Raw genomic sequence first — 14,038 nt, 5'->3', positions numbered from 1 at the left:
GGGGTTAAGCCTTCGGGGTAAAAACCAGATGTACAAAGGCAAAGTTCATACAAATGTTTAAAATAATGAAAGCTGCTAATCTTTGAGCACTCTGGAGTTTCAACCTGACTAGTGATCTTCCCAATCTCAGTTACGGTCGTCTTTTTTCTTTGTTGCCCAGAAGATTTTTGTCCTGGGATGCTTTTTAATTCCTTTGAACAGGTTTTCCCAAGATGCTTTGTTATGATTGGTTATTTGTGGATCAGTGTGTTGAGGGAAGAAGGGGTGCGATGGCTCAGTGGTTAAAGGTGCTGAGCTTGTCAGCTGGAAAGCTAAAAACCTGGGTTTGAGACCCGAAAGCCATGGGATGGGGTGAGCTCCCGTTCCTTGCCCCAGCTCCTGCCCTCCTACCAGTTCAACAGCATGCAAATGCGAGTAGATAAATAGGTACCACTTTGGTGGGAAGTAACAGCATTCTGTGCACCTTGGCGTATAGTCATGCTGGCCACATGACCATGGAGAGGACCAAGGCATGTCTTCTACATGCTTTCTAAGTTTACTTATTGCTTGTGTCTCTACATTAGAGAATCGGAAATGTGATGCCCATGATTTTAGTTAAAAAAAAAAATACACACACACACAGAAACTTTGGAAAGGAACAAAAAACTGTTAACTTTTTAAAGTAAATATGAATGGGTGTCAAGGTTCCAGAAAAACCTCTTCTGCATAAAAAAAACTCAGAAGCCATTGTCTTTCAGAGTTCTTTACTAGCATGAGGAAACTGGCACACGATGAGTGAAATTCCAAAACTGAACTTCCGGATTCTTTTCCCAGTTATACAAACCCCAAGAGTCCCACCCCCCTAACCCCTTTGCTGGTCACATGGTCCCACGTTCTCCCAGTTCATTCGAATATCTTCTCGCCACTCTTCCTGCAGATGTGAACACCATCCGACCTTGACCGCTTGAAGAATGCTACCATACCCCTCAACCCCCCTTCTTCCCCTCAGGGGAAAAATGTGGCAGCGTCTGGAACCCTAAAGTCTAGTATGGTTTCCAGGCCTGACAATGGGGTTATCTCAGTCATTTTTCTTAAATCAGTGTTTTCCCAGGAGAAATAAATTTGTTGGGGTCATAGAGACTATGCTGGATGACTAGAAAGGATGGTGAAAAGCACACTTGTCAACTTGGTTTTTGGCTGAAAGAGTGGTCTATACAAGGAAAATGGCTGCCACACCCAATGGCCATTTTATGAAGTTGCCTATTCAAAATTCCAGATTTAACCTATATCTCTTCTCTGCCCAAATGTCGTTAAATTAAATTGGATTGGGGTTCTAACAGGGGAACATCACATTGGAGGTGTTGTTGAATTAAGAGGCAATCCCACCTCCCCCCCCTACTCATCCTGTTCTCCTCCTACCCCATCTTTTAACTATATTTATCTTGATTGGGACTTTTATTTTTATTCTTTTAAATATATGTATTTATTAGAATTTTAATGTTTTCATGCCGGAAACCACCCAGAGTTGTTCATTAAAACATGGGAGGCAAATAAAGAAATAAATAAAAATGAATCAATGAACAAATAAATAGAATAGAATTTTTTATTGGCCAAGTGTGATTGGACACACAAGGAATTTGTCTTGGTGCATATGCTCTCAGTGTACATAAAAGAAAAGATATGTTCATCAAGAATTCTAAGGTATAACACTTAATTATAGTCATAGGGTACAAATAAGCAATCAGGAACCAATCAATATCAATATAAATCATAAGGATACAAGCAACAAAGTTACAGTCATACAGTCATAAGTGAAAAGAGATGGGTGATGGGAACAATGAGAAGATTAATAGTAGTGCAGATTTAGTAATAGTTTGACAGTGTTGAGGGAATTATTTGTTTAGCAGAGTGATGGCATTCGGAGAAAAACTGTTCTTGTGTCTAGTTGTTCTGGTGTGCTCTGTAACGTTGTTTTGAGGGTAGGAATTGAAACAATTTATGTCCAGGATGTGAGAGGTCTGTAAATATTTTCACTGCCCTCTTTTTGATTCATGCAGTATACAGTTCCTCCATGGAAGGCTGGTTGGTAGCAATTGTTTTTTCTGCAGTTCTAACTATCCTCTGAAGTCTGTGTCTGCCTTATTGGGTTGCAGAGCCAAACTAGACAGTTATTGAGGTGCAGATGACAGACTCAATAATTCCTCTGCAGAACTGTATCAGCAGCTCCTTGGGCAGTCTGAGCTTTCTGAGTTGGCACAGAAAGAACATAAACAATCTAGAACATAAAATAAACAATCTAGAAACATTTTGCAAGGCTTCTTTACAAGAAATCCAAAATATACAATAATTAAAACTTAAGGAGATTATTTGTGTTATCCCTCAGAGATGCAGAGCAGGTGAGCAATATTTCATAGCATCCCCCCCTTGTTTTATTTTATTTTAATTAAGAAGGCTCCACAAATTGATCTGAAGCAGGAGTTGGCATAGATATGGTACAAGTCACCGCTAATAACCAGATTCTGTCCAAATCGGAGGGATAACTCTTCAAGAAGGTTTCAAAGGTGCTCCCCCCACCTTCGAAAGGTCTGATTTTTCTTTTTCTTTGAGGAAGAACAAGAAAACATTTTGCTTCTCATCCAAGAAGCTTCATCAGTTCTGATGGCGGCGGGGGCGGCGGGGGGAGGAATGGAAGGATAGGTACCAGTTGAGACCGGATGGTGAGATGGGAATACTGTATTTCTTTGCAGTCATCTGGTCATTAGTACTCTCCCTGAGAGCTCTTAAGGCCCCTTGGCGGTTTAATCTGTGCCCTCAGGGTCACCTGAATCAGGGTGCAATTGGTTGTGGAATCTTCTGGGAACCGCTACAAGGACTGTGTTGTAGATTGGAGATGGGTGCAGGGGTGGGCTTCAAAATTTTTAGCAAGGGGTTCTCTGTCCAGTTTCTGTGTGGGTGTGGCCATGGTATGCATGGCCTAGTTGGCCTCCTGCACCACAATGGTGGGGGAGTGTCTTTGTCCTCCCCAGCCTCCGGAGGCTTTCCTTGTGCCTCTGGGAAGGCAAAAACGGCCTCCCAAGGCTCTGGAGCCCCTCCGGAGGCTGGAAACAAGCCCGTTTGCGGCCTTCCCAAATTTCTGGTAGGCCAGTTTTTTGTCCTCCCTGAACTTCTGCGCACGCCAGAGGTGGGTTTCAGCAGGTTCAGACCAGTTCTGGAGAACCGGTAGTGGAATTTTGGAGTAGTTCGGAGAACCGGTAGTAAAAATTCTGACTGGCCCCACCCTCATCTATTCTCTGCCTCCTGAGTCCTAGCTGATCGGGAGGAAATGGGGATTTTGCCATAACCTTCCCCTGGATTGGGGAGACAATGGAGATTTTACAGTATCCTTCCCCTGGAGTGGGGTGGGAATGGAGATTTTGGAATATCTTTCCCCTAGAGTGGGGAGGGAATGGGGATTTTGCAGTATCCTTCCCCTGCCACGCCCACCAAGCCATGCCCACCAAGCCACACGCACAGAACCGGTAGTAAAATTTTTTGAAACCCACCACTGGCGCACGGTCTGCATTTATCTGCATCCAAAATGGGCTGCGTGGGGGCTCCTGGGAGGGGTGGGGTGGGTTGTGCAAGGCCAGCCAGGAGTGGGATTTAGGGGTTCTCCAAACTGCACAGAATCTTAGCTAGAAGTTCTCCCAAACTCCTGCAAACCCTCAGCGGCCACCCCTGGATAAGTGGTGTCTTATTCCTCCCCCTCTGTTGAGGGAGGGGTGTTCAATTCTAACATAAATGGATTCTCACCCCACCCCACCTGCCTTTCAAACTAGCCCTCCTCTCTGTCCAAAATGTGGAGGGAGAAGGGGAAAAAAAAACCCACTGAGCTTTAAAACTTGTGGAACTTCATGTTCCAAGTCGTTAAATTGGATCAGTCAGCAAATAGCGGATTTCAGATGTCATCGCACTGTGCTCCTTCCCTTTAAGCAGTTTTGATTGCATTGGATTCTTTCTTTTGTAAGAATGGACCACAATTATTTGTGCTATTTTAAGCACATCCATCTGGCAGTTGTCCAGCTACCTTTAACAAATCTTGCCAGGAGATTGTTTCGGAGAAACTCTTTCAGGGTGAAAAAGAAGAAGAAAAGTAAAGGGGGAGGAAAAAAAATGACCATCTTGCTCGGAGTAGTCAGAGGTGGTTATTCAGCTGAAAGAAGCTGTTCGATATTGATTGCTTCTGGTTCATTTCCTTCACCAAGTTCCTCGTTGTCTTTCTTGCCAACTTGCCTTGCAAAGCAGTGTAACTCAGCGACCCAGCAGTGGCTCTTCTGCCAAATGTTCTTAACCATGTTTGACATACGATGCTTAACTTGCAAGGATTTCCTTTTGGCTTGTATATCCAGGAGGGGGTGGGGGTGGGGAAACAGCCTCATTAAAGGCTAATTTCCACATGTCAAGGAGAGATGTCTAAGCCAAGGCCATGAACTATCTGAGGTGGCTTTCAAGAATTCAACCGTATTCCAGGGGATTTTTTTCAGCTTTTTTTCTCCAAACTCTCGCATTCTTTGTCTCTCTGTCTTTTTCTCTCTCGCACCCATGTGCACACACATACGCAACAAGAGCCGATGTTTGTTTGTGTTGGAAGCATCACAATTAAAATAAGGTATATTAAAGGCAAAGGTAAAGGTTCTCCTCGCACATATGTGCTTGTCGTTCCCAACTCAGCTGTCTATTTTAGATCTTGCGATATGGTAGAACCTAGAAATTTGAAGGTCTCTACTGAAAAAATAATTGCTACCAACTTGCCTTCCATTGAGGACCTTTATACTGCACGAATCAAGAAGAGGGCCGTGAAAATATTTGCAGATCCCTCGCATCCTGGACATAAACTGTTTCAACTCCTACCCTCAAAACGATGCTATAGAGCACTGCACACCAGAACAACTAGACACAAGAACAGTTTTTTCCCGAAGGCCATCACTCTGCTAAACAAATAATTCCCTCAACACTGTCAGACTATTTACTGAATCTGCACTACTATTAATCTTCTCATCGTTCCCATCACCAATCTCTTTCCATTTATGACTGTATGACTATAACTTGTTGCTGGTAATCCTTATGATTTATATTGATATATTGACCATCAATTGTGTTGTAAATGTTGTACCTTGATGAAGGTATCTTTTCTTTTATGTACACTGAGAGCAGATGCACCAAGACAAATTCCTTGTGTGTCCAATCACACTTGGCCAATAAAAAATTCTATTCTATTCTATTCTATTCTTGATACTGTTCTTCACACATATGACCATTGCAGCATCCCAATGGGCATATTATTTACATCCGGATGCCTGGCAACTGACTCACATTTACGACGGTTGCAGTGTCCCGGGGGTCACGAGATCCCCTTTTGCGCCCTTCTGATAAGCAAAGTCAATAGGGAAGCCAGATTCACTTAACAAATGTGTTACTTACTTAATAATTGCAATGATTCACTTAACAACTCTGGCAATAAAACGGTACAAGACTCATTTAAAAGCATCTTGCTTAGCAACATTTGGGACTCAATTGTGCTCCTAAGTCAAGGATGCTCCTAAGTCAAAAGGATGCCATATTTAAGCTCCATTGTGAAAGTCAGGGATTTATAAATCCATTGTCTCAATTAGCAAAATATTGAAGATACCCTTTCTGGAAATTTGTGATGGATTCTTGTGCATTCCAAGAATATGCCTCGAAGAACAGTGATGGGATTCAGCCAGTTCGCACCACTTCAGGAGAACCGGTTGTTAACTGTCTGAACAGTTTGGCAAACTGGTTGTTGGAAGAAATCATTAGGGCAGAGAACCAGTTGTTAAATTACTTGAATCCCACCACTGTAACAATCCCAGTGGAAAGTAGTTTGTGTGTTCTCAATAAGGCAGCCTTCTCAGTAGGCTGAATGGTAATGACTAACTCGCTCTTCAATTACTCTTTCCAGCTCAAGAATAGAGGTTGTTTAAATGGGATCAGCAGAAAAATACAGCCTACCATTTTAATTCAAAGCTGTTCTCTACAAGTTAAAAGTTCCATACTGTGACAGCTGTAAACTCTTCGTATTTCACGTGCTTTTGCGCTCTCGAAATTTGCTCAGAAAGATCTCAACATCTCATTATTTTTTATTAGAGTTTTGAAGTTTCTGCTAGGCACGGAGGTGGGAAGAAAGGGGACTGAGGTTCATTTCCCTATAATTAGCAAATTATAGATAAATTCCGCGAGTTCTAAAGCAAGCCAGGAGTTCACCCGTTTCCCTCTGCAATTAGCCAATGAGGTTTCGCGAGGCTGTGAACCGCAGAAGGAAGGCAAGGAGAGTTGAGTCGCGCGATTTACACAAAATGAAGGTGTTGCGTCCCTGGAAGTTGGAAAGCCTTCTGGTTAGCCCCTTGACGATTGCGATGAGAATAGGAAGGAGAAAAGTTTCATATCATGGTTCAATTCTCTCACCATTAAGTTTTGCCCAGAAGAGACAATTAACTTGAATCATCACTGAGATACAAAATAATAGAGTTTAATCTCATACGTTTTGTTTCATACATACAGGCAGAACAGAGTTGGAAAGGGGGAAAAAAATGGTGGGAGGGGAACAAGAATGGGATCTGTTTGGCTGATGTCACAAAGCAAAGTTGAATCCATGCTTTGCGTCTCGGTGGGCTGCAAATCAAAATTTGGGGAAAGTTTGGGTCATTTTTGGTGGGGGCTTCTGAAAGAACAGGGAGGACAAAGGAAGACATATCTCACCCTTCCCCTTGTTCCCTATATATCTGCCCCAACGTATCGGTCTTCTGTTTTTATAGGTTTATTTTTATCCCGCCTTTATTAGTTTTATAAATAACTCTTCCAGTCTCAAAGTGTTCTCACTTACTCTGCCCTGAAATATCAACCAGGAGAATTAGGTGAATTTAAGGTCACTGGCAGGATATTTATGTATTTATTAAAGTAGATAGATAGATAGATAGATAGATAGATAGATAGATAGATAGATAGATAGATAGATAGATAGTCCCTTGGGCTGCAAGGCGAACAAACAAGTCAGTCCTAGAGGAGATCAACTCTTACTGCTTCTTAGAAGGCCAAAGCCTGAAGATGAAACTGAAATACTTTGGCCACTTAATGAGAAAGGAGGACTCACTGGAGAAGAGCCTAATGCTGGGAAAGATTGAGGGCAAAAGAAGAAAGGGACGGCAGAGAATGAGATGGCTGGATGGAGTCACTGAAGCAGTCGGTGTAAGCCAATTACAGTAGTTCAGAGATAAGTTAGTAAGTAGTATTTCTTACTAGTAGTACTACTAGTAGTAAGATAAGGACACGAGTCCCTGAGGCCAAAGTCTCCTGCTTCCAAAAAAACTTGATCTCATGTCTACAGAAAACCAGATTTTGTTAAAAAGAAGGTTTTCCTTATCTTTGCCCTGCTTTGCAAGTTTTTTTTTATTCAAAATGTTTTACAAAAAAAAATATCCCCCCCCCTTTTCCCCCCAACCCCCCTCCCTTCACTAATCCCTCCCCCCTCCCCCCTGACTTCCTGGATGAAGCACAAGGTATAGTTAAAAATAAAACAAACATATGCTAAGAAGTTTTTCCCCCAAAACTATTATACCAATTTTCCCTCTCTAGCTCTGACTTCCTCCTAACACAACCAAAATCCTTCAAGAAAAAAAAATAAAAATAAAAAAATTAACAATTAAGAATAACAAAATATGTAAATCAATAAAACAAATTGAATAAGTTTTTTATAAGTTTTTTATAAGTTAATAAGCTATTGAATAAGTTTTTTATGTCTGATTTTAAATTGTATTTATATGTTTGTTTTTAATTGCCTGTGAACCGCCCTGAGTCCCTAGGGAGATAGGGCGGTATATAAATTTGAACAAATAAATAATAATAATAATAATAATAATAATAATAATAATAATAATAATAATAATAATAATAATAATAATAATAATAATAATAATAATAATAATAATATTAATCCTAAAGTATTTAAAACCAACTAAAACATAACAATCCAATCCAATTCAAAGAATATCTCCCTTATAGCTTCTATAACCATATAATTTCCCCCCCAGGTCTTTCTTACATAAACTCTTTCAAAAATATTCTATTCAAAATACAATACAACACATTATAAAATTTCAATACCAAGAATTACAGTAGCTATTCAAATTTAGTCCATCCTCATCAAAATCCAGTATAAATCCAAATACCTAGTCTTTTATAATAGATATAAAACATATAATCAACCCATTTCTTCCAGATCTTCCTCACATATTGTCTTTCAGGGACAGTAATATTTTTGTCTGTTAATAATTCAAAGGATAATACTTTTGTCTCTTGCCATTTTTTTTGATGCATTAATCTCTGTCTTTCCTTCATTTCTCCTTTTGAAAAGTCAGTCACAATATTGCCTAATAGATCCTTATGTTCAAAAATCCACAAATTACTACCATATATTCCATCAATCCAAAGAGAGAATTCTTGAAAAGCATTAAGCCTGTAAATTTTTTCAGTTCGGGAGGCAGCCTCCTGTAGCACAAATTCTGACATTTCATCCAAACTATTTAAAGGAAACTTCTTTACATCAACTTGTTTATTCATGATCATATCTTCATCCATTGCATTTAAGTCCTGTTTCAGTTCGTATTTTTGAATAATTAAATACATTCTTTCTGTGTAATCCTGTATAAAGTCACGAATCCATTCTTCTGAAAGAACCTTCATGGCAAAGTTCTTGCTGAAAATCCCCTTATGAAATACTTAAACAACGTAATATAATCCAACAATCCAGAATCCAACACAATAAGATGATGTCTCCATTCAGTTTCGATTTCACAGCAAGGCTGGTCTATTTGCAGTTAGTCTAAAACGCCATTTTAAGAGAAGGGGGGAAAAAAAATTTCTCTCTTTAAAAAAGGAGGAAGTCAGGAAATCAACAATACTTGCAAACCAATAATTGTTCACTCATGCTTCTTCCGCCTGCTTATAGAAATCCACAAAAAGAAATCAATTGTTAGCAGAACTTGGACACCTTCCTCTTTTCCTGCTGTTGCAGGAGACGCGCTGGATAATGGAGGTAGGAGGAATTCAAAGGGACTCGACCTTTCGGGACTTTGCATAACAAAAACAAAGCCCCTAGGGGAATCTACCTCTCTCCCCCCTGCTCTTTCCCCTGCTCTCTCAACCAGAGAGGGAAAATTAAGTCGGGAACAGCTGTTCGTAGCTATTTACACTGGCTTTTACAATATCCAGTGCGGAGTGCCATAAATTAGCACCCAGTGAGAAAGGTGGCGCCAAGCGGAAGTCCCTGCTTTGCAAGTTTTTAAAATGTTTCTGGTTGGAAGGAAAAAAAATGCAAGGTGAGATGGAGACGACCAATCGATACACTAAATAAAAAAAGAAAAATTTAAAATTGTGACAACATCCAGTTGGTCCAATATTTTGTAGAGCAACATCTATCTTGCAAATGACAAAGGAGAGGGAAAATTGTGAGTTATCTGGGATCAACAAGTTCCAATGCAGTCTTTTGGAGAAGAATATGTATGTATGTATGTATGTAAGTATGCATATATGGATGCAACGCAGTGGTGGGATTCAAATAAATTAACAACTGGTTCTCTGCCCGAATGACCGGTGGGCTGGGTGTGGCCTTGGTGGGCATGGCCAAGGGATGTGACAAGCAGCACTTGGCCTCCCTGGGAGCAAAAATGGGCCGCGGAGGGGCACCACCCCATGCCCCGTTTTGGGCCTAGTAGGCCTCCCTGCAGCCTCCTGGGAGCATAAACGGACCATGGGGGAGCCGCGCTGCACCCCCCTGTGTCCCATTATGGGCCTAGTAGGAGACTCGGGGAAGGGGCAGGGCGGGGTGAGGTCAGCCAGCAATTTAATAACCGGTTCGCCCGAACCAGCCCGAACCAGTTGAATCTCACCATTGTATGTATATATGTATAAAAATCTATCTCAGAAATCAGAAAGCTACAAAGATACCAATATAAGAAACGTAAAAACCGGATTCTATGCAGGGATCAGGGATTTTGGCAATGAAAAAGAACTAAGATTTAAGATAACGTAATCATTCTTAGAATGATCCCGATTGCTTCACAACAATAATAAGAAACGTGGTTCAAATGAAGAAAAAAAAATGAGGACAAGCAAAGGTGCAGAAATATGAATTTATACGGCTCGTATTTATAAGCTCGTTTTATAATCTCTGTGGAATTTTCTTCATTTGATCATTCTGCCACTCAGCTGAAATTCTGAAGGAAGCTTTTATTTTTAAGTGCAAAAGATTAGCTGACAATTACCTTCGATCATGAAAAAAAAAAAAAACCCTTTGCTTTGGCCACCTGTTTCTCCTGCTATTTTTGTGTGCTTTGGCATTTTATTTGTTCTAATTTTTTTTTAATGAGAGGTCATTTGCGCATCTATAGCTTTGCAGCAAATAAAAAGTTGTGTGAGATAAGCCATCCTGATTTGATTTATTTACCCTTCCACTATAGGTTCAAGAACCCACTATAGGTTCATTTTACCCTTTCACCAATGACTCTTTAAGCCAGGTTATGCTAAAAGCTAGTGACTATAGAACAGGGGTGTCAAACTCAACTTCATTGAGGGGCGCATCAGGGTTGTGTCTGACCTTGGGGGCCCGTGGGGCATGGCCAGCTCGATGTCATTAGTCAAGGGTCCGTTTTTGGCCACGACAGCCTCCTGCAGCCTTCGGTCAGTAAAAATGGAACCTGGGGGGGCACATGCGGCCCTCCCAGGATCCGTTTTCAGCCGCGATGACCTCCTGCAGCCCTCTACCAGTGAAAACGGAGCTCGGGGAAGTCACGCGTGGCTTGACCGAGCTTTGTTTTTGGCCGTGAGAGTCGCCTGCAGCCCTCTGCCAGCGAATGTGGCTCCCCAAGCTCCGTTTTCACTGACAGAGGGTTGCAGGATGCTGTCACGGCCAAAAATGGAGTGCAGCCCTCCTGAGCTTCATTTTCGCTGACAGAGGCACCTTGGGCCGGTCCTTTGCTGTTTCCAGGGTGGTCCCGCGGGCTAGATATAAGAATCCCATGGGCTGGATCCAGCCTGCAGGCCTTGAGTTTGACACCCCTGCTATAGAACCTTCAGCAGTGACTAGCCCTGATGATGTTACCTAGTTTGGTAGTGAAACATCTGCAAGAAAACAACCAAGCTCAGAGAGCAACAAGGACCCCTACAAATTCAGCAGTGGATTCCTTGTTTCACTGGAGACTTAAATGTAGAAATTAACGCCATATCCATTTCAGCAGATGAGGGAAACAATTATTTATTTATTTATTTATTTATTTATTTATTTATTTATTTATTTATTTATTTATTTATTTATTTATTTATTTATTTATTTATTTATTTATTTATTTATTTATATTTTTATATTTTTATACCGCCCTTCTCCGAAGATTCAGGGCGGTGTACAGCCAGAATAAAACAGTAACACAACAATTAAAACAATATTGAAAGAGTTTTAAAAAACAAAAACATTTTCCCCTTTTTCCCCTCCTCCCAAAACCCCTTCCCCTCCCTCCCCGGCTTCCCGGGTCAATCACAAGGTATTGTTATACATAAACCAAACATAGAATAAAATTTTCCCTTCCAATCCAAATAACCACATCCAAAGCTTTTCATCTCCCAACCCCCTCCCCATTACATAAAATAACTTTCTAATTATTCAAAGGCAATCTGATATTTCTTAATCTGATATCTGTTTTGTAGATAATCAATCCATTTTTTCCATTCAATTAAATATCTTTCCTGGGTATTGTCTTTTAAAAAAGCTGAGATTTTAGCCATCTCAGCCAAATTAGTAACTTTCAGTATCCATTCTTCTATTGTAGGTATCTCTTCTTTCTTCCAGTATTGTAATAACAGTACTGCTGTTATTAAATTCAGAATCAATTTAGTCTCAATCCCTGTACAATCCGTTATAATTCCCAAAAGGAAAAATTGTGGCAGGAACTTTATCTTCTTCTTCAGTACATTTTGAATAATCCACCAAATTCTTATCCAAAAGACCTTAATTTTCTTGCAAGTCCACCAAATATGAAAATATGTAGCATCATCACAATCACATCTCCAACATTTCGCTTGGATATTAGGATACATACATGATAATTTTTTGGGATCTAAGTGCCATCTATAAAACATCTTATAAAAATTTTCCCTTAAATTCTGTGCTTGTGTAAACTTAACATTTCTAACCCAAATTTTCTCCCATGTTTCCAACATTATTGGTTCCTGAATATTCTGTGCCCATTTTATCATACAATCCTTTACCAAATCCTTTTCCGAATCTATTTCAAGCAACACATTATACAATCTCTTTATATGCTCCTGGGTCTGATTTCTAATTTGCTTTATTAAATTTTCCTCCCTTTGCATTATACCAATTTTTTGATCTTCTTTCCATCTAGCACTTATTTGAGGCATAGGGATGGGACGCATGCGGGAGATGCACGCATGTGCAGGGGGTCTCGGGCGCATGCACGGGGCTGGGAAGGGGCATTGTGAGCATGTACGGGGGTGGGGGGCATGGGGGGGGAGTGGTGGCAGGTCCCAGGAGGCTTCAGGGAGGCTTCCCAGGCCCAAAACAGGCCACAGGGGGTTGTGTGCACTTGTGCAGGGGGTGGGTGGAGTGTGTGTGGGAGGTCACACGCACATGTGTGGGAGGTCGGGGAATACAGGGGGTCACGCACACATGCGCGGGGAGAGTCATGTGCACATACAGAGGTGAGGCATGCAAGGGGGCATTACATTATGGGTGTGAGTATGCATGTGTGTGCCTGTTCTGTCCCACTCGCCTCAGTCTGAGCGATGCCTTAATTAGCCGGCACTATCAGCTCTGGCAGCAAACTAGCGAGCGTCTTCCAAGTGTCTCTGTTATCTCCCTTGATGCCAATGAGTCAACAAACGGTACTTCAGCTCTAGTCAAGCAGTTGATTTGCCTGCTACGAAGAGGCATTGCAGCCCTTGCTGCTTTTATATCCTGTGGGGTGTGGCTCCATGACTCAGCACTTCCTAGGCCTGCCCCACCACTGCTTCTGTTGTTCCCGCCTCTCCTGCCTATGAAACCTAGGGTCCAGCCAGGCCTTATTGCCATCAGCTGGGTCTGGAGGTGTGGCCTGGGGGGGGGGAAGAGTCAGGGGACAGAAGCCTCGTTATCTCCTCCACCTGGCCTGCCTCTGGCTCCTGGAGCTGAGCCAGGGAAGCTGGTGCTCCCAAGGTAAGTCCTGATGGCCCTTCCCCCTCACTTTCCAAGTCACTTTTCTGGCAGGGGGCCCGGCTTGGGGGGCGCAGACACAACAGCGCCCTCCCGCTTCCCCTGCTTTTGGCTAGCCATCACTGAAATAGAGTTTTTCTTCTCTCTCATTTTTCTTTTCTCTCTCTCTTTCTCTCTCATTCCGTCGAACAGGATGTTTATTTACCCTGCTCATATTTATGTTTGTGGTGTGGAAAGAATTTGCTGCCGATCTCCGTAAATACATACTACTGGAAAGAAGCGAAAGGTGCTCAGATGACACCCCTCTGTCTGTCTATTACGGCTGGTCTTTCATGTTTGCGGCTGCTGGGATCCCATTAGTGCTCCTGTCCGGTCTTCTCTTCTATCTGGTTGGACACAGCATCCTGAAGGAGCTCGAGTAAAGGGAAGGAGGTCGCACCTTAGCTACCGCCTAGGAAGGAGAACTGTCTTCTTACTTATTTATTTCTAGAACGCGTGATATTGTGCCAGGGGTATTAAGTGATGCTGTGGAATCTCCCAAGTGGCAAATAGTAGATTAAACACACAGATTCTAATATTTACCTTGTGTCATTGGGTTGTTTTTTTTAATGGTCGATTTCCATGGCTCTATGTTTCTGAGCCACGTAAGTACGCAATTTTCTAAGCTGCTTTCTATGTCAAATTATTCTCCAAAGCACCAGAGGGCAGGGCAAGAAATAATGGTTGGAAACTGAACCAAGAGAGAAGCAACCTGAAATTAAGAAGAAACTTCCTAACAGTGAGGACGACTAACCAGTGGAA

At 41.7% G+C, this 14,038-nt stretch overlaps 1 protein-coding gene across 1 annotated transcript in view; it reads left to right on the top strand.

Annotated features, from left to right (window-relative positions):
* The window catches only part of LOC131183901 (transmembrane protein 182-like), a 32,816-nt gene extending 19,000 nt beyond the window's left edge, over positions 1-13,816 (top strand). Inside the window, exon 5 of the mRNA XM_058154648.1 lies at positions 13,430-13,816. Coding sequence (XP_058010631.1) covers positions 13,430-13,659 — 230 coding nt within the window. The 3' untranslated portion in view covers positions 13,660-13,816. The remainder of the gene's footprint in view (positions 1-13,429) is intronic.
* The last annotated feature ends 222 nt before the right edge of the window (positions 13,817-14,038 follow it).

This window comes from Ahaetulla prasina, chromosome 11 (genome assembly GCF_028640845.1).
Source record: "Ahaetulla prasina isolate Xishuangbanna chromosome 11, ASM2864084v1, whole genome shotgun sequence".
NCBI classification, from domain to species: domain Eukaryota; kingdom Metazoa; phylum Chordata; class Lepidosauria; order Squamata; family Colubridae; genus Ahaetulla; species Ahaetulla prasina.
The sequence above is the reverse complement of the archived record's forward strand: the minus strand, read 5'-3'. Positions and strand labels throughout refer to the sequence as shown.